Source organism: Pelodiscus sinensis, chromosome 3 (genome assembly GCF_049634645.1).
Source record: "Pelodiscus sinensis isolate JC-2024 chromosome 3, ASM4963464v1, whole genome shotgun sequence".
NCBI lineage: Eukaryota > Metazoa > Chordata > Testudines > Trionychidae > Pelodiscus > Pelodiscus sinensis.
Genome location: NC_134713.1, coordinates 107,908,173 through 107,929,558, shown reverse-complemented (window position 1 = coordinate 107,929,558; position 21,386 = coordinate 107,908,173). Strand labels below are relative to the sequence as shown.

The following is a 21,386-nucleotide window of genomic DNA, read 5'->3' as shown; positions in this document are numbered from 1 at the left end:
ACTCAGCCGGGCTGCCGTGCCGGAGCAAGCGGTGCAAATGGCTTCTCTCTCTCTTCTCCTCCTACTGCCTTGCCCTCTCTCTCTCTCTCAGCTCTTGTCTGCCTCCTGCCTCTCTCCTTCTCTCTCTCTTTCTCTTCTCTCCCTCCTGCCTCTCACTCTGTGTTTCTCTTCTCCTCCTCCTGCTGTGTCTCTCTTACTCTTTCTCTCGCTGTCCTCTGCCTCCTCTCTGCCACCTCTGTTCTCTTCCCTGTCTCCTCCACGTTCTCTGTGTCTGCTCCGCTTTCCTCCTTTTGAATCTGGCACCCTTTCCTGATGTCAGAGATGCATAATCATCCAGGCTCCAACCCTTGGCTGTTCCCTCTGGGCAGTGCTGTTGCCTCCTGCCATGGTGCTCAGCTGACTTCTGCACTGCGTGGGGAGTGCGGACCCCAAACAGCCACTTGAGCTGCTTGCTCCCATACAGTGGCCCGTCTGAGCAGCGCAGAAGTCTACCGAGCATCACGGCAGGAGGCAACAGCACCACCCAGAATGAACAGCCTGTGTTTCAGCGTTACAGAGTCACAGACTTTGGGGTAAATATATATATGCTAGTGGGAAAGTTATAGGTTTAGAAGATAACATTTAAAAAAAGAACAAGTTAAAAATCACTTAGAAAAGTTAGGGTACGTCTACACTACAACGTTAATTCGAACTAAGTTAGTTCGAATTACTTAATTCGAACTAAGCTAATTCGAACTAACGGATCCAGACTAAAAAACTAGTTCGAATTAGCGTTTTGCTAATTTGAACTAGCATGTCCACATTAAGTGGACCCTGAACCGGGGTTAAGGATGGCCGGAAGCAGTGCCGGCAGGGCATCAGAGGAGGACTTAGAGCGTGGAGATGCTGTCTCAGGCTAGTCGAGGGCTGTGCTTAAAGGGTCCCGACCCCCACCCCGGACAGACAGTTCTCAGGGGTGCCCCGCTTGCAAAGCAGTCCTGGCTTGGATTGCCCGGAGTACCCACACTGGGCACATCACAACACTCATCCATCAGCCCGGCTGCACTTGCCGCAGGCTGCCATCTGGGGAGAGGGGGCAATTGGGGGGCTGCAGGAGAGCTTCCACCCCCAGAAGCCCGCAGAGCCAGCCCAGTCCTCCCCATCGGGGGCTCGTGCCCCATTCCTCCCTTACCTCCTTCCACTTACCCTTCCCTAGCCCCTCTCTTGATGTACAAAATAAAGGACAATTGTGTTCAAAAATGGAATCTGTCTTTATTGAACAAAACTGGGGGAGACTGGGAAAAGGAGGTGGGAGAGGGGAAGAGAGAGGCTGGGAGAGAGGAGGGCAACTAAAATGATCAGGGGTTGGGAACAGGTCCCATATGAAGAAAGGCTAAAGAGACTGGGACTTTTCAGCTTAGAAAAGAGGAGACGGAGGGGGGACAGGATAGAGGTCTCTAAAAGCAGGAGTTGGGTGGAGAGGGTGCATACAGAAAAGTTCGTCATTAGTTCCCATAAAGAAGGACTAGAGGACACCAAAGGAAATGAATGGGTAGCAGGCTTCAAACTAGTAACAGAAAGTTGTTCTTCACAAAGCAAAGAGTCAACCTGTGGAACTCCTTGCTGCAGGAGGCTGTGAAGGCTAGAACTAGAACAGAGTTTAAAGGGAAGTGAGATCAAGTCATGGAGGTTGGGTCCATGGAGTGCTATTAGCCAGGGGGTAGGAGTGGTGTCCCTGGCCAAGGTTTGTGGAAGGCTGGAGAGGGGTGGCACGAGACAAATGGCTTGGTCACTGTCTTTGTAAAGAACAAATCATGTCAAACCAATCTGATAGCTTCCTTAGATAGGATAATGAGTCTTGTGGATTAGGGAGAAGCAGTGGACGTGGTATACCTAGACTTTAGTAAGGCATTTGATATGGTCTCACATGATATTCTTACCAATAAACTAAGAAAATACAACTTAGATGGGGCTACTATAAGGTAGCTGGATAACCGTTCTCAGAGAGTAGTTATTAAAGGTTCACAATCCTGCTGGAAAAGTATAACAAGTGCGGTTCCGCAGGGGTCTATTTTGGCATTGGTTCTGTTCAACATCTTCATCAACTATTTAAATATTGGCATAGATAGTTCTCTTATTAAGTCTGCAGATGATACCAAGCTGGAAGGGGTTGCAGCTACTTTGGAAGATAGGGTCATAATTCAAAATGATTTAGACAAATTGGAGAAATGGTCTGAGATAAACAGGATGAAGTTTAATAAGGAGAAATGCAAAGTGCTCCACTTAGGAAGGAACCATCAGTTTCACACATACAGAATGGGACGCGACTGTCTAGAAAAGAGGATGGTAGAAAGGGATCTAGGGTTTATAGTGGACCACAAGCTAAATATGAGTCAACCGTGTGACGCTGTTGCAGAAAAAGCAAACATGATTCCAGGATGCATTAGCAGGTGTGTTTTAAGCAAGACACAAGAAGTCATTCTTCTGTTCTACTCTGTGCTGATTAGGCCTCGGTTGGAGTATTATGTCCAGTACTGGGCACCACATTTCAAGAAAGATGTCAAGAAATTGGAGAAGGTGCAGAGAAGAGCAACAAGAATGATTAAAGGTCTAGAGAACATGACCTATGAAGGAAGACTGAAAGAATTGGGCTTGTTTAGTTTGGAAAAGAGAAGACTGAGAGGGGACATGATAGCAGTTTTCAGCTATCTAAAAGGATGTCACAAGGAGGAGGGAGAAAAATTGTTCTTCCTGGCCTCTGAGGATAGAACAAGAAGCAATGGGCTTAAACTGCAGAAAGGGAGGTTTAGGTTGGACATTAGGAAAATTTCCTAACTGTCAGGGTGGTTAAACATCGGGATAAATTGCTAGGGAGATTGTGGAATCTCCATCTGTGGAGATATTTAAGAGTAGGTTAGATAAATGTCTATCAGGGATGGTTTACAGTACTGGGTCCTGCCATGAGGACAGAGGACTGGACTCAATGACCTCTCAAGGTCCCTTCCAGTCCAAGTATTCTATGATTCTATGATTTTATTAGCATGAATTTAGGATAATCTGCTTTGACTCTCACTAGTAACAAAACAAGGAGAGTCAAAAACCCATGGAAACTAAGGAATTATATAGTTCTTGCAAGAGAAGACGCCAGTTACCTACAGAACTCCAAAATTCCATAGGTTTACCCTAAAATTTCAACTGGAATGTAGAATGAAGACAATACTTTAATGGCAACACTAACTATTGCAGTTGACTAATTGACTAATTGAATAGTTGATACATTTTGCATCAATTAGTCAATAGGGCACCTCCACCTTTGAAGTGTGGCAACAATAGGGCTGTTGCTACACTTAAAGGCAAAAACGCTGCATGGAGCCCTGAACCTGGGCTCCACGTGGCGCTGCTGCTTTGAAACACCACATGCAGCGTGATGCCCGGCTCCCTGTGGTGTTTCAAAGCAGCAGCACATAATGGAGCCCGGGATCAGTTGGAGAGTCCCCCACTGATCCCAGGCTCAATGCACCACTGCCATTTTGAAACGTCACAAGCAGCCAGATGCCGGGCTTCCCATGGCATTTCAAAGTGGCAGCCCCACACAGAATCTGGGGTCAGCAAAGGACTGTATTCCTTAAAAAATCCTGTATTCCTTAAAAATTAGGTTTACAGGATCTGTCAAAAAAGGCTTTATTTTTGACAGATCCGTGTCTAGACTGCCTTTTTTTAAAAAAAACCTCTGTTTTGAAAAAAAGTGGCAGCCATGTTTATGCTAATGAGGTGCAGGATATTTAAATCCCTGCTTCATTAGCAATTTCGATGTGCCTATCTACATATCTCTTTCGACAGAGAGGTGTAGTCTAGACACACCCAGAGTTTGGGTACTAGAAGCTGCTGCAGGATAGGAAAGAAGGTGGGATTCCAGCCCGATACTTTCTTTGCCACTAGCAACCTCTCACACATGTCTGAAATGTGTTGTTTATTCCCCTTCTGTCTGCAGTTTCCAGAGACAGTTCAGTATGGACCATGCTAGATCTCTAACTATGCCCTCTTCTGTACCCCGCTGCCAGAAGATTCATTCCAAAACTGTGTAAAAATTCATAGACTACAATTAGTAACAAAAAAACCAGGAAATTATGTATAGTCAACAAACATATCAAACATATGGTCAACAACATATCAGAATCAAATACTGTGCTATTTCTAGGATGCCATCTGTAGAAGGTAGCATTGTGAAATATACTACTAGCAGAAAGGATATCATCAGATAAGAAATTGGCCATTCTGCTGTTCAGCATCTCCCAAAATTCTGATCTATATGGAAAGTAGCGTGCTGAGAACAGAATTAAGGAGAGATTAAAAAAAAGCAGGGTGAGATGGGGAAGATTCCCTCCCGCACACACTTCCAACTTAATTGCCCAAATGGCAATATTATTAGTGGAGCACCAGCTGCAGTGTCTTCCTGCTAGAAAGGACTTCTGTCAAGGAAAGAAATGGAACACTTACAGTGTCAGATAAATTGATGACATTGTTGTGCTGCAGATCTTTGCAATGGAAACAGGCTCTTTCCGCCCCCAAAGTCACCATAGATCTTGTAGCATGTGCCTCAATGCCATATGGAACAGAAGCTCATGACAGCTTGTATGCCTCAACAATGCATAGCTTGATCCATTTTGGCTAGTGTTAGCTTGTATACTTGGAGCCCAAACAAGGAGCCTGGGTCTTCTTGTTGATTCAGTGTGCTTGACCAAATTTCTTCAGTGCTCTACCAATATCTAAGGTGTGCCTTGGCTTTTCTTTCATATGCAATGGTTTTGGACAGAAATAAGGGAGGACAATCTCCTGGGAGGCATGAAAGAAAATTAATTCTAGTCAAGAATAATTCTTGGGTTCTTAATAGCACTTTGTCAGCATGGAACGTACATCAGAGTTCCAGTACAGATAAATCTGGCATTTCAAAGCAAACAAACAAACAAACAAAAACAGAAAACCATAAACACACACAACAACTCTCCTAGTACACATGATGGCAACCAGAACAGGGTTCAAAAAAGAACTAGATAGATTCATGGAGGTTAGGTCCATCAATGGCTATTAGCCAGGATGGGTAGAAATGGTGTCCCTAGCCTCTGTTTGTCTGGAGATGGATGGCAAGAGAGGAATCACGTGATGTTTACCTGTTGTATTCCTTCCCTCTGGGGCATCTGGTATTGGCCACTGTCAGCAGACAGGATAATGGGCTAAATGGTCTTTTGGTCTGACGCAGTATGGCCCTTCTTACGTTCAGAAAACAGGTTTTGAGGATAAGTAGAATGGAAATATTGATGTCAGTAGCTCAGAAGGATGTGTGGTTGAGCTTTCAATACCAATGGATCTTACAGATCCTACCTATGAATGATTGTTCTAACCACAGATTTAGCCAAACTGACTGCTTTGACAAATCTGGATGGTGCTCTGTCCAGGAACCAAAGGATCCTGTGAATATGATGCTATTTATACTAAGATCGTGTACCAAGATCATTCTACTGAGAAATGTGAAATTCTATCTTCTATATTCAGGTCTGGACAAAGGCATGCTTATATATTATCACAGTGAACTCTTAGAATCTATGGAGTCACCTCTGGATTTTCCACTCAAAACCCTTTTCTAGGGTTTTCCCTTGATATACTTGTTTCTTTCCTTTGGTACCTTTGAGAGGAGAATGGATAAAAGGAATATTTTTGTCTGAGGCTGGGTTTGTAGTCCCTCCTTAGAGCACTGAGGGCTGGAACTGTTTCAGTTTTGCAGTACACTCTGCTCTATTTTGTTCAGTGTTTCCCTAAAAATGGGGAGAGCCTTGGAATTTAAATGAGCACAGATATTAGGAGTGAGCATCAGCCTTCTGGATGAAGCCAGAGGCATCTACCACAATGGCTGTTAGAGAAATATTCTTACAGGTAGACCATTTGTCAGGAAGTCTATCCTTCGCAGCCTACAGGTAATCCAACCAGGACACTGTGGTTCTTGCAAAGCAGTTGCCAAGCATACTTTAAACATGCCTAACAAGGCCTCAAAGCCCTTTGAGAGTGGTTTCCACTTGTCTATTAGTTGGATGGGATTATATATTTAGCTAGAGTTTCCACTAAAGAATCAACCATTCATATATCTGTAAAGACATTTTTCAGCTCTTGGAACTTGTTATATCTAAATGCATGTCTACTTATGTGCTTACCCATAACAGGTATTTCCCATTCCTCTCTGATCACAGTCTCAAAGGATGTGTCCAGTGAGATTGTTCAGATGAGACTCTAGACAGCAGGAATTTTAGGCTTACTTTTCCCTCCTGGTCAAGCTGGATCTGCATTGTGAATACAACCTTTTTGCACACACTTTCAAACATTTAACAGGAGGTAGAGGGATCCTTTTGGCATTTAGTCCATGTCCTTCTCAATGCCTGAGTCTGAGAGCTTCCCTTCCTCAACAGAAAAGAAGATGTTTGAAGGAGAGAGTGAAAACCTCATTTCTATATCCTTCTCCCTCCCCCCCTTTTTTTGCCTTTTTTTTTTCTTTTTTAATCTTTTGGCCTTCTTTGCAGGTATTGTTGACTAGCTATGGCCAACACATAGTCTTCTTGCAGTTTGTTTTATGTAGTACCTTGAGTGCTGAGGATACGTTTTCATTCATTTCCTCCCTTCCAGGTTTGCACTTCCCCTAGCTATGGGATGCAGTTTTATTGCCATGGGTTCCTGATATGAGCTGGGAAGAAGAGCTGAGTATGTGCATAGCTTTTCTCCTTAGGAAACTTGGGACCCATTTCAGGGCTGGCGGGAAGCGGGGGGAATATATGCTTCTTACAGGTTTCTTCTCCGCCTGCCCCGCTTCCCTGTCCTGTGTGCCTTGGAACATACCCCTAGGTTAGCTGGCTGAAATTCTCCTCAGTCCTAGAGTTTTTCCCCCTTCCTGCTCAGCACCTGTTGATCAGGCTCTTGTGTGTGAAAGGATGACTTCTTGGGGCAGGGTGGGGACCTACATGCTTGTCTGACCTCCCCTTGCCTTAGCTGGCTGTGAACATGGCAGTTTGCTCTCCTGTGAACCTGTAAAAGCTGCCCCACAAATAGAACACTTCTTAGCTTTAAGCTAATGTTTGAATGACAGCTTTACCACACTTTATGGGGGCAAATTAGAGGAGTCTGTCAGAAAGGTGTTGTAGTAGTGGCTCTGGATGGCTGACAGCACACCACTGCTCAATATTCAAACCAGGAGATGAAGAAAAGTTGTTTGCTATTGCCTGAAAAATTGGATAAAATAATCAGCTGTCAAAAAAAATCTGGAGCAAAGTGAGCCACCGCTGATGAGTTCCCACAGAGGCCCTAGCAGCAGGCTGGAGAAGGGGGAGTGGCTAGCATAGATTATGCTAAACCATTGAACTACCTCCTCAAACTGTGGACAGGAGGAGACAGACTATCTATATTAGAGACACTGAGCTGCAGGAAGACAAGAAAACAAAAAGACAAGGAAAAGGAAAAATACAGCTGGTAAATACCATGGCAATTCAAAGAGGGAGGCATATTTTCCCTACTAAGTGATACTAACTGTGGCAATAAATACGTAATAGCAATTAAAAGTTTAGTTACTACATACACCCACAGGCTAGATTACACCCTTTATCTTTGTACATCCTCCCAGTGATATCAGTGGGTATTCTGCTGTAGGTGGGAGGGGTAAAATATCCTAAAGATATGGCTATGTACCATAACTAAAAGATTAATTTCACCTTCTCCACCAGTTGACTTCGCAAAGCTCTATTAAAGTGAGTGAAACTAGAGCTTTGCAAATAACTGGTGGAGAAGGTGAAACCTAGCCTGTGGGTGTATGTAGAAACTTTTAATTGCTATTACCTATTTATTGCCACAGTTAGTATCACTTATTGAGGAAAATATGCCTCCCTCTTTTGAATATGCCATTCTTTTTAGGTGACAAATCTGAGGAATTGTCCCAGATTGAGGTGTCATTGGAAGAGGTTTTGGAACAAATTAATAAACTTAACAGTAACAAGTCACCAGGACCAGATGGCATTCACCCAAGAGTTCTGAAAGAACTCAAATGGGAAATTGCAGAACTATTAACTGTGGTTTATAATCTATCCTTTAAATCGGCTTCTGTACCTAATGATTGGAAGATAGCTAACTTGACACCAATATTTAAAAAGGGCTTTAGAGGCAATCCTGGCAATTACAGACTGGTAAGTCTAATGTCAGTACCGGGCAAATTAGCTGAAACTATAGTAAAGAATAAAATTGTCAGACACATGGATGAATATAATTTATTGGGGGAAAGTGAACATGGTGTCTGTAAAGGGAAATCATGCCTTACTAATCTGCTAGAGTTCTTTGAGGGAGTCAACAAATATGTGGACAAGGGGATCCAGTGGATGTAGTATACTTAGATTTCCAGAAAGCCTTTGACAAGGCCCCTCACCAAAGGCTCTTAAGTAAAGTAAGTTGTCATGGGATAAAAGGGAAGGTCCTTTCATGGATTGATATCCGGTTAAAAGACAGGAAACAAAGGCCAGGAACAAATGGTAAGTTTTCCAAGTGGAGAGGGGTAACTAGTGGGGTCCCCCAACGGTCTGTTCTGGGACTTATCCTATTCAACTTATTTATAAATGATCTAGAGAAAGGGATAAACAGTGAGGTGGCAAAATCTGCAGATGATACCAAACTGCTCAAGATAGTTAAGACTAAAGCAGACTGTGAAGAACTTCAAAAAGATCTCACCAAACTAAGTGATTGGGCAACAAAATGTCAAATGAAATTTAATGTTGATAAATTTAAAGTAATGAACATTGCAAAACATAATCCCAACTATCTATGCAATATGATGAGGACAAATTTGGCTACAACTATTCAAGAGGGAGATCTTGGAGTCATCATGGATAGTTCTTGAAAGAGGTCCATGCAGTGTGTAGCGGCAGTCAAAAAAGCAAACGGGATGTTAGGAATCATTAAAAAAGGGATAGAGAATAAAACTGAAAATATCTTATTGCTTCTATATAAACCCATGGTACACCCACATCTTGAATAGTGCATGCAGATATGGTCTCCTCATCTCAAAAAATGTATAGTGGCATTGAAAAAGATTCAGAAAAGGGCAACAAAAATTATTAGGGGTTTGGAATGAGTCCCATATGAAGAGAGATTAAAAAGAGTTGGAATTTTCATCTTAGAAAAGAGGATACTAATGGGGGATATGATGGAAGTCTATAAAATCATGACTAGTGCAGAAAAAAAATCAATAAGAAAAAGTTATTTACTTATTCCCACAATATAAGAACTAGAGGCCACCAAATGAAATTAATAGGCAGCAGGTTTAAAACAAACAAAAGGAAGTTTTTCTTCATTCAGCGCACAGTCAACCTGTGGAACTCCTTGCCAGAGGATGCGGTAAAGGCTAGAACTTTAACAGGGTTCAAAAAAGAGCTAGATAGATTCATGAAGGTTAGTTCTATCACTGGCTATTAGCCAGAATGGGTAGCAATGGTGTCTCTAGCCTCTGTTTCTCTGGAAGTGGGAGACAGGGGAGGGATCACGTGAGGATTACCTGTTGTGAACCCTTCCTCAGGGACATCTGATATTGGCCACTGTCAGCAGATTGGATACTGAGCTAGATGGACCTTTAGTCTGACCCAGTATGACCATTTTTATGTTCTTACGTGTGGATCTCCAGATTTCATGAGCTGTGAGTCCTACGCTTCATTAGTTGAATTTGCCATAGGAGTGCCACTACTTCAGTGGTTTCTGTTGTAACAGGACTGAATCCATTTGGATGAAAGCCTTGCCCTGACACCAGAAGGAATATGAGTGTCAATGGAGGTGCACAGCACTGCTAGAGCAATGTGTTCCCTGGTGTTTTTTCCTGTGGAGGTGGTGTGCTACATGCAAGTTGGGCTGCAATGCTACCATCTTTGGTTACATATACAGTGAGTTACAATAGTCCATTCTGCAGGTGACAAATGCATGATTCATAGAAACTTATTGGAGATGAAGATTTTAGTTTACTGGTGAAGCCTGATGTAAAGGTGGCAGACCATGGTGCCAGCTCATGCTAAGGTCACTAGGCCCCAACTGAACACTGAACAACACATAGCTAGAAACCAGTTAGTCTTACCTTCACGTTAGTATTGCTAAAATTGGTATTAGGTATATGAATCTGTGTTGATATTTAGATTTAATGAAATGCTTGTAAGCTGCTGCATGTATTAATCTCACTGAAAGCTGTACCCATGTTATATAGTTAAAAGTGTTTGCATTATAAATCTCTAACCGTGTAACTCACCAAACAGAAAAGAGGCATAAATTAGTGTAAAGGCTGGCTTCTTATAGAAGGTACTAGATTGTGCACACAAGACAACCAACTGAAATCAAATGTGACATTGTGAAACACAGGACAAATTCTTTGTTGATTAATTTCCTGACACCCCTGAAGAGGAAATTTGCATGTGGACTTGCAGGCCCATATGCAAAAATTTCTGCTGGGGGGGAGGGATTACTTTTTTTTAAATGAGGATCACAATTTTTTTAAAATAGAAAGGAGTTCAAAATAGTCATACAATGAATGTGCGTAAGAGAGGTTATTGAAAAATGTGAGTGGAAACAGTGACTGGTAAAACTATTTCATCATAACATGCTAAAAAATTATACAGTAAAAAAGGTTTTATAGAAATTACCTTCTAAAATATTCTAGTCTTCATCTTCAAATTTTTTCAGTTAAGACTATATATTGGCTAGTAGTAGCAAAAAAAGATTTTAGGGTTTTCGCCCAATTACATCCTATATTGGGTGCCCGGAGTGTCGATCGCGATACACCAGTTGACCTCAAGCCATCAACCAGTGGATCATGAAGCAGCCCAGCAGCCTGTTTCTCCGGCCACCCAAGAGGGCTGTGGCAGAATTAACCCCTGACTGCTACAATATACATGTATGCATTCCATGAATCAATTATCTAAGGTCTACTTCAGTCTGAAACTAGAAGCCAAATGTGGGGAGTAACTGGCTCCCCAGTTAGTAACCAATCACTGGGATGGTAGAAATAATAACAGACAAAAGCAGGAACATTCTGAATAGCCTAAAAATTGTAGTCCTGAGACAAACCTCTCTCACCTAAGAAAGTGAATAATGAGCATTGGCAACCCTCCCAATGAGTCTGAATATTCACAAGATATCACCATCCAGATTTAAGTCTCTGCAAGATGCTATTGCTAAGGCTTTCTTTACAAATAGGTTTAGATAAGGTTGGTTATTTTTAATTAATACATTTTATTTTGAAATAATTTTTCATTAACAGAGAAACTATCTCCCTTCCATTTTAAATCAGGTGCATCTTATCTACAAATTTATAATTCCTTTTCTTTTTTGTATATTCTTTTAGCTATGTACTGTTTTAATGTTTAAAAATAAAGTTATTTTATCTCTGCCTGCCCCATCCTCTTGCCTTCTGTCTGTTTCTTATAACTGAAAGGTGTGGTAATTTAAAGGGGGGAGAAAAGACATCTGCTGGGGAAATGCTTAAAACTTGCTATTCAAACATTTCCAAGGCCTCTTGGAAAGAAACTTTGCTCTGAGAACAGCCTAACAAAAGTTATTTGATGGCAGTGTCATCTATTTATAACACTTTTCCTCTACTCATTAAACACCAGATATCTCCAGTACATTCAGTTTGGGGATGTGCAGCAACCAGTGTTGACCTGTTAGACTGATTCTTCTCTTGCACCAATACTATACCAGCATCAGTCCAGTGTCTTAGTGTAATTATTTGTGATTTAACTCAGTGCATCCACGATGAGAATCAAGCCCTCAATATTTAAACACAGGAAAAGGAAATTAATTCAGGTGCTTTGTGTGCTGTTGTGTGGTCCTGGAATAACAGCTCTACAAGTGGCAACCCTTTATATATCTTCAGAAATAGTATAATAAGAGCAGTTTCTCCAAACCACCCAACCCTGATGTGCTTCATTCCTGATCTAGATACAAGAAGGTGATAAACAATCCATTCCCACACAAGTCCTGGCCTATCTTCAGAAACCATCCACAACATGGCAACAGGGAACTGAACTGGGACCATCAATGTGTTCCACGGAGAATACTAAATGGCATATTGCAGAAAGGAACAACATTTAGGACTGAACGTCACTCATGATAGCCTGGTCACAGTCTACTCCATTGTGAGAAAAAATTAATCATAAAATATTAAGTATGAAATCCTACCCACTGAAGTCAATGGCTAACTATCTATGAACTTCAGTGCAGCCAGGATGTCGCCCAAGCTTTGTTGTCATGGTTGGGGTTTTGGGCCCAACTACAATATTAAGTGCTTCTTTGCTTAACCATTAGTCAAGCAGCTATCAATGCTAAAAATGTGTTTATTGTTGTGTACGTACCGCCTTTCATCATTCCCACTTCATAGCACTTTCGCAGTCGGCAGGCCTGGCAGCTCTTTCTCCTGTTCTTGTCAATGGTGCACTGGTTAGTAGCAGGACACATATAGTCATTGTGCCCTGTAAAGCGAGAGGAAAAAAGATAAATTAGAATTACTGAAAAATACACAATCCCTGAACAAAGCAATTTCCAGAGTTCATGTAATACTTTATCTTATTTTTCCCCTTTAAGTATTTTTATGACAGTACTAGTCATAATGAATTTGATAGCTCTGCCCAAAAAAGCATGTTAGGCATATATCTAAGCTTTATTATGGACACATCAGTGGTAATGCTATAGTTAAGACAGAATCAGTACTTCCATTCTAAGTTCCATTTTCAGTATCCCATATCAAAGTAGTATTAGAAATATAATGTGAACACTACCTTAATAAAAGAATAAACACCACAAGTCTAACTGTCAAAACAGAGACTGATGGGCAGGACTCCTGTGATTTATTACCAGCTCTACCAATAATCTAGTGCCTCAAGCTTATCCGTCTGGAAAATAGGTGAAAAATCTACCTACCTCCCACACAGGTCTGATTGTGAAGCATTGTAAAAATTCTTGGAATGGAAAGAGCTACAGAATATATTTTAGCACTCATAACATTTCTGGGCATGAATGTACATGAGAAATGTACATGGAATCATAAAACATGAAATAGAAGTGCCAGATATCCATCAATCAACTAGTTGCATTTCATATCAAGGTGGGTTTCAACTCAGGTTATGTGCCTACTGGCAAGATCCATCAAAAACACTTATTTATAAATTACAAGTTTTAAAAGTGTCAGTGTTTAATAGAAATAGTCAGTGTTTAATAGAGTATTCCAGAAGTGGTGCCTTTTCACCGTGAGTTCCATTGATCTCACTGCATTTGAAACCTGTTGATTCTTGTTACAGATAACTACCATGTATTTAAGTCTGCCACAATAGAGGCTATTACTTTCAATAGGCATGTTTTCTATTCCTAGGAAGAGGTATTAGATTTACACACAAGGACTGTTCTTGTCTCACATATTTAAAAAACCTACAACATTTCAATTATAGAGAAAGTTTGGTGAGGATGGAAAACACTGTCCAAACAGATCTTGCCCAGTGTTCTTTGTTTTTCTAACTAAACAGGACAAGGTACAGCACGGAATGAAACAATTTTACTGCAGAACTGTTTGTTCCTTATTCAGGTCAGGGATCAGTCTGAGGTAGAGTGGGGTGGAGGCTTGACAGAGGCCTTGGTCTCATCAAACCCTCTATCCTTGATTATGCATTAGAAAATACAAAGTAAAAACGGCTATCAGATTACACCAAGAACATCTGCTCTCTCATGCTGCATAATTGGGATCAAATCACAATAAGCTGCAAAACTGTAAACTTGCTAAAATGGTGACAACGGACCCCACACACTGCCTGAAATAAATAGGCATACTAATTATTAGAATTAATATTATTTATAAGCCCTGATTAATAGAGTGGTGTGACTAGAACGACCTGAATCTGCAGGCTGTGCTCCAGGACGGAGCTAAATAAATATTTCAGAGAGACTACCTCAATCTAAGCAAGTCAATTTAAAATGTTCACTTCCTTCAGTGAGTTCTATATCTGATTCAAAACATTTCACATGTAAAAAAGTCAAGTTAGAAAAAGAACAGTTCCAGCCACATAAAGATGTGGTATCTGTTAGAAAATAAGTAAAATCTCATTGCATCTGGTCAAGTTAAACAGCAGCAGCAACAAAAAATCACTGCAGATCTTTTCCCCATACGGCCAACCTCAGTTTATAAACCGAACATAAGAGTTCTGAAATGGGGAAGAGAGAGGAAGCCCACACCCCTTAATGCGAGTTATGTGTGTTATTGTAGGTGCTGCTTACCTTGACTGCTAACGATGCTGACTTGCTCTGATAGCAGTCAAAAGGTCCAACTGACATCTGAATTAGGAGTAGATCCTAGTCCTTCAATTCAGCAAACTACTTCATAAATGTATGACTTTAAGAAGGGAGGTAGACCCATTGAGGTCAAAATTAACATATGTTCAAGGGTTTTGCTAAACTGGGATCTAAATGGTTAATTTTCCCATTGTGGATGTTTTTAGAGATATCATAGGTTTATATTACTTAACAATTCTTTTTAAGTCTACCTTATTAATTAGTAAGAATATAGCATTCAGTATAGTTTACACTTTACAGAGCCATTTACAAAATATGGTACCTCATGCAAAGAGCCTGCATTCCAGTTACAGATGTGAAATCACATGCAAGGATAACAAACATTTGGGAGGGCAGGTTTGAGGGAGCACAGTGGCAACAGCAGCAAGTTTTTCAGTTTAAGTCCAAATGGTTCTCTCTCATGATCATGCAATATTTCTTGTTATGCACATTGTTTGAAAGGCATTAAAACTAGACCTGTCAACTGATGTGCATTAACGCCTGCGATTAATGCAGGGAAGGATTAATGTGCTAATTTTTTAAACCATTTATTACAGGCATTAATTTTGCACTGCTCTGGCACTTCAAAGGGGCAGCGCATTAGGATCCTGGGGTCAGCTGGAGTCCCCAGCTGATCCCGGACTCCATGCAGCACTGCCCCTTTGAAGCGTTAGTCCGACACTTCCAAGGGGCAGCACTGTACGGAGCCCGGGGTCAGCTGGTGAATCCAGCTGATCCCCGGCTTCTGCAGCACAGGGGATCCAAGTGGCAGCACTGCACCGACCTAGGGTCGCCTGAGGTCAGCTGAGAACTCCAGCTGATCCCGGGCTTCTGCGCAATTAATCGCGATTAAATTTTTTAATCGCTTGACAGCCCTAATTAAAACACGTACATTGTGAACTGGACTCTCTCAAGTGTCCTTAGAAGTCATGAGGCAAATGTCTAAGTAAAGGCCCATGGCACTTTTTAAAGACCTGCATTGAATAGTACTATGAGGTCCTGTCTGACAGACAATAAACTGCAGACCATATTAATGATTCCATTTGGATGGATAGGAAGGCTGCAAATAGTGTAAACAGTAATGGTGGTTATGCATGTGGACACCTTTCTACAAGAAATTTGACTGAGATCATCAGTTCATTTCAAGTAGGCTCATAAACAGCCACGAGAAGGTACTAGCTTTCAGTCACTGGACTTAAATTAATAGGCTATCCTATTATTATTCTGTGGGCACGCTCACAAAAAGTTTAATTTCTAATATGATGGATGACAACTTTCACTGCATTCAAGGAAAAGAAGAGTCTATTCCTGAAATTATGTAAATGAGCTCAAAAGTGTTTCATTTAATTAGTTTGGTCACCACACATACACAAAACCTAAACTAACTGAAATGAACATAGATTTCACTACAGTAGCACAAAGGTTTCAGACCCTTTGTATAATTAGGGTGTGTCTAGACAGCACCCTTCTACTGCGATAAGCTACACAATTTGTGCTACGCAAATTGACTAACTTATTCCAAGTGTAAATCAAAAGAGCTTATTTTGAAATTTGGTGCTGTCTACACAGTGCCAAATTTCAAAATAAGGCATTATTCCAACAAATCCCTTCATTTCGTAGAACAAGGGCTACAGGGATGCTTGAATAGCACACCCGCTATTTCAGGAAAAAGCAGGCACTTTTTAAGACGTGAGTATTTCGATACTTCTGATATCTCAAAAGAGCAACTCAGTCTAGATGTACCCTTAGATACTGTCACCTTGTTGTGTTCCACAGCTCTCACATATTTAATTTAAAGCCACTGAAATTATAAAAACAACTAGGAGTCTTTATTTAGGCATAAGCTTTTGTGGGTAAAGACTCACTTCATCAGATGCATCTGATGAAATGAGTCTTAGCTCATGAAAGCTTTTGCCTAAGTAAATCTGTTAGTCTTAAGATGCCACAGGACTCCTTGTTGTTTATGAAGATTCAGACTAACATGGCTACCCCTCTGATACTTGGAATTATAAGAGACAGGTATATTGATGCAGTTAAACCGATTAAAATTATAGTGGTAACAAAATATCAATTCTGCTAATGTAGGCCTCGTGTTTATTTTAAATGTCACTATTTCACTCCATTTGTCACCTCAGTTGCAACAGGATAGTAGATTCTCTGGCACAGCATTGGAGATACAAAGCTATTCTATGGACCCATCTTGACAGTCACATCAGATGTATTACATTAATCCAGCTAAAAAAGGTAAAAACGGGCATTTCTCTAAGGCAACAACAGACTCAGGTTGAGACTAAAATTTTGTAAGGCAAAACCCTAGATTTATCTCAGATATTCATAGTAAGGTTTATATCTGTTGTCTTGATTTAAGAATAAAGGAGAAGCCTTGGGAAGGTGGTGAGATGCCGGTCCAGTGCATGCATACACAACCAATGAGTGCTGAGAACTGCCAATTCACACCTGTCTCCAACACCTTTACTCTCTCTCTCAATAAATCCTCATTTTGATTTCAAGAGGTCACTGGTTCCTGACAGTCCTCACTAAATAAAGGAAGATCACACCTACTTCCCTGACAACTGCTCACACTGTGTCCTCAATGAAATACACAATTTGGTTTATCATCTATTATATCCACAATACAAACCGAAAGCCCTTGGATTTTGAATGAAATGCTGAATCACTTTGTTTTTTAAATCTACTAAAAGCTATTTATTGTATGGAAAATGAAGTTTGTAATATCTGATGAAGGTTGTATAAATTCATTATTTCCTTTTCATCTAGTAAGCAATTAAGGAAAGTTTAAAAAGTGCCTTTGTCGTTTATACATGTCTTTGCTGCATAGTTTCACTCTAAGAAACAAATTGGGATATTCAGCTACCGTGACATGAAGCCAAATACACAGAGCGAGCGAGAGAGAGAGAGAGAGAGAGAGAGAGAGTCAGCAATTTCAGACCAGTCATTAAGTCATAAAATAGATTGGATATGCACACCTGCTTTAAAAGGCTGAACTGAAGTCAACTTATATCATGTAAAGGTATGACAAGCATTCTGAGAAAAGCAGGACAAATCATACAAATCAGTTGAGTTCTCTGGAGTAAGAATGAAATTAGCCTTTGCAGGTTCATTTGAGGGTTCAAGTTAAATTCTAAGCTCTTCTCTGGAGCAGCCATCATTTTGTTCTCTCTCTGTGCATTACTAGTACATGACTGGAGCTCCTGGGTTATATGGTAATAAAAATAATACAGTAGTCTTCAGGGGGAATCACTGCTCATCTACGCTCAACCCACCCAACGAATTCTAGGGTCCCTTTCTCATCTGAGCTTCCTTCAAGAAGGTGGGAGCACTTGATGAAGAAGCAAACGTGGCTGAGCAAGAAGAGGGAAGTTTGCGAATTTTGTATCTATGTAAATTTCAGCCTGGGTTAGCAAAGACAACGGTAAGAGAATGCAGATCAAAGTTGCCTCAGAACTGATTGAATACCTTTGGGCTTTCATTTGACTATTTCACTCTTTTTCAACTGAGTTTTTAAAAAGGAGGAAATGCAGTAATGAACCTGATCATACCAGACTTAATTTGTTAACTGTAGAGAAATCTGTATGTGTAACTCTCATGGATAGTAATGGAAACAGCTACATGTATGGCTGAGAGCTCTTTTTGTTTAGAATATTACCTGGTTCAATCATCACTGGATATGCAATATGTTACCATCCAACATATATGTTCTCAGCCAGTTTGAATTTACCAATTACACTCTCGTAGTGTACAGCCACAATAAGGCACATATCTACATCATGCCAAAAGTCCTAGTCCAGACATAATGCAACCGACTTTAACTCTTAACTCTACAGCTAATTTATATGCAGCAATTCCAGTGGTTGTATGAGGTAGACTCAACAGATGGTGGCTTGCATGGCCCATATGCCGCACACGGCTTTCATCTATTAGTGTACAGTAAGCCCTGCCCCATCTGCCAGGTTTTATATGTCACTTTCAAGTTCCAGTGAAATCCTCTCAATAAGGCTCATAAAGACCTATAAACCAGAAGAATCCAATGTCTTCAATAAGATTTGACTTAAACTAACTAGTAAGACTCCTCTCTGCCTTTCAGCCCTCCTTCTGCCTATCCAGTTATCCAGACAAATTGAAGAAAAGAGTTGGAGAGCACACACTGCACAAGAATTGGTGTGGACACTGAATATGCTGTTATCTGAACTATTTCATAATCATTAAGCACAGAAGGCTGTAAAGAATGACACACAAAAAGCAAAGCATTACTTTAGAAATGCAGCTGATTATTTTCTATTATAGCAGATCAGTGCTGAGTTTTTCCCACCAGCCTCCAAGTCCAAACCCTAAATGGCATTTCATTTTTCTGCTCAGAGATTATATAACAGAATGAGGGAAAAGGCTTAAGCATTGTTTCTGCTTTAAAATTCCTCTCCATCCCAATGTGCATCTTTTCAATTTTAGACAAGATAATAAAATAGGAAGCATGCTTTATCCATATGACAATTTAAAAAAAAATAAGATTCCAATCCACTTGGCTGTGGCAGATCCCAATCTCTGAAGGAGTCTGGCAAGGGACTGTGACATTTTCTTTCAGCCTCTCTCAATCTGATTAATCACAATTGTTTTAATTGTCTGGCACATGATCAAAACAACAGCTGTATTAATGAAAAACATGATGTATCGCTCACAGCTATCTCTCTCGTTGTGATCACTCCGGAGACAATAAGTATTTTCAATGATGCTCCTTACCGCTCAGAAAGAAAGTTATAGAGTTACACATCATGTAAGACCTGATGCAGGCCATGTCTTATTATTTCTGGAACTTTCAAATGACACTTCTTACATCTCTACCCTCTCAAACTTCTGTGTCAGAAAAGGGAAAAAAATCCTACTGTGTAAACACTTTGTATCCAATGTGGAGATGCAAACTAAAAATGAATTATCAAGCCCACCTTAACCCACCCAAAATTCAGTCAGCTACTCCCTAGCAGAAAATATACATATCTAACTCAATTTCATATATAGCCTCAATTGTTGGATTATCATGCCCACAAAAGCTCATGATAGCATGTACATGTTTTGTTAGTCTATAAAGTGCTACCAGACTATTTGTTGTTTTTTCAGTGTAACATCACAGGCTTTCAGCTACTAGTGTAAGGGAAAGTTCACAGTTTGTTGCATTCCTCACTCTGGCTGGGGAGCACAAGGGGTAGATGAACCTGGACCTGCTCCAGCCAGGAGATATGCACCCACGTCTTATCTGACCCCAAGCTGCTGTGCTTAAAGAAGTCCGGGGTATACCTCTTTTCCCGGTACTGAACCCCTTATCGCCAACCCTATCCCAGAGCAATGATTTAAAAGAAGAAACACAAAAATGAATTGTGTTAAGGACCCAAACAATTCTGAGTAAATCTTTCTAGTGTACCATAAAACTGTTTACTTTCAGATACCATTTCTGGTTTTCTATGCAGAGGGCTATGATCAAAGAATTTCGGGCCTGTTTTTACATTGTCCGAGGTGTAAATGAGAAGTAACTCCACTAAGGATGATAGTATTACACTGTAGTAAAACTGGTTTGATAAGAGAGGTAAGCCCTTTGCTTCTAGACAATATATCAGCATTTCTTAAGGATGAAATTTTTGTAACAAGGGCTTTCAGCTCTGATTTTTCTAGTGAATATTTTTGCTGCTGGATAGATGGGACTAAGTATAACGTAAGTTAGCATTGGGTACAGTTAATACAACCTGCTCTGCCAGTCATTCCTGGTGACTCAGCAACCACTTCAAAATGCTTTCCTCTGGGTACTATTACGATTGATGAGACAATGTGATAATACTGGTATTTGTGGTGAACAGTTCTAGCTCCTGCAATGATCAACACTTCATAAAAATAGTGGTGGCGATCTTTTGAAATTCATACCTGGTCTTTACAGCTGGATTTGTAAGAGAGCACAAATAATTTAGGAACCCAACTCTCATAAGAAATCACAGACACAACTCCCTTATACTGTAAATGTGTCCCTTAAATCTTAAAAGTTATTATGGTCTGTTACTTAGAGCTGGGGTCTGAAAGCCATGAGTTCCATTTCAATTACCTGCTCTGTCGCTGACTGTTTGACCTGCAGTAAGTCTTCTAATCATGTCAGTCTCTGTTGATCCATGTCAAATATTTGATTTTACTACACAAATTAATCCTGACAACTCCCTGAAGCACTCAGAAATCCTCCTATTTACATGGCTCGCATTAAGAGATTAATTGCATGTATTTAATGGGTTTAAATTAACAGCCTTCTCCACCTACATTCAAGCCTGGAAGTGCAGAATGCAGTCTGGAGTGTGAAATAACATGTGAGTTCATTTGCAGTTCTTTCTAAATAAACTATCAAATGTTCATGTTTGGCAAGCTCTAGGAATTCTGTCCAGGAAGTGTGCACCGTTTTGCAGTACTAAACAGAGAACCTCTCACCACTTTCAATACTAATCTATGTAATCAGATAATGAATAGTATTCTGCTCATGTTAGTGAAATATGTTGCCAAGTGAATATAAATTTTAAAACAGAAATTAAATATGCCCTAGCATTGGTTGGTCTTCCAAAAGTTCCCACGCAAAGCTATGCTTGTGAGGAGCAGAGAATGGAAACTCTTGTCACTAAAACAAGGACTAAGAATCTCCTGAGTTTTACTCTAGGCTCTGTTATTTTGTGCCTAGTTTATCTGTCCATAACATGGACATAACACCACTTATGGTTCCTACATCACTAATGTAGGTGAGGCCTACTTCATTAATGCTTATAAAATGAAGTCAGGTACTCAGATGGAAGGCAGTATAGAAATGTAAAGTATTATTATTAATTGTTATTGTGTACCTTTCACTGTCTTCTGCTGAGTTCTCTAAACATTTAAGATCAGAGATATTTTGATGTTTTGAAGTCAACCATTACCCATAGTGACCTTATGCACTTGAAGCCTTAAGGACATTTATATGTCACTTGTACCCTGCTGAATATTTCTGGCCTGCCATGGCTTTCTTA

General features: G+C 40.4%; 1 protein-coding gene across 7 annotated transcripts in view; it reads right to left on the bottom strand.

Moving 5' to 3' along the window:
- The window catches only part of ESR1 (estrogen receptor 1), a 297,806-nt gene that overhangs the window by 130,038 nt on the left and 146,382 nt on the right, over nucleotides 1-21,386 (bottom strand). For all 7 annotated transcript variants that reach the window (XM_014569514.3, XM_006114974.4, XM_075924467.1 and 4 more), the window contains one exon: nucleotides 12,387-12,503. In XM_014569514.3, the coding sequence (XP_014425000.1) occupies nucleotides 12,387-12,503 (117 nt within the window). The remainder of the gene's footprint in view (nucleotides 1-12,386; nucleotides 12,504-21,386) is intronic.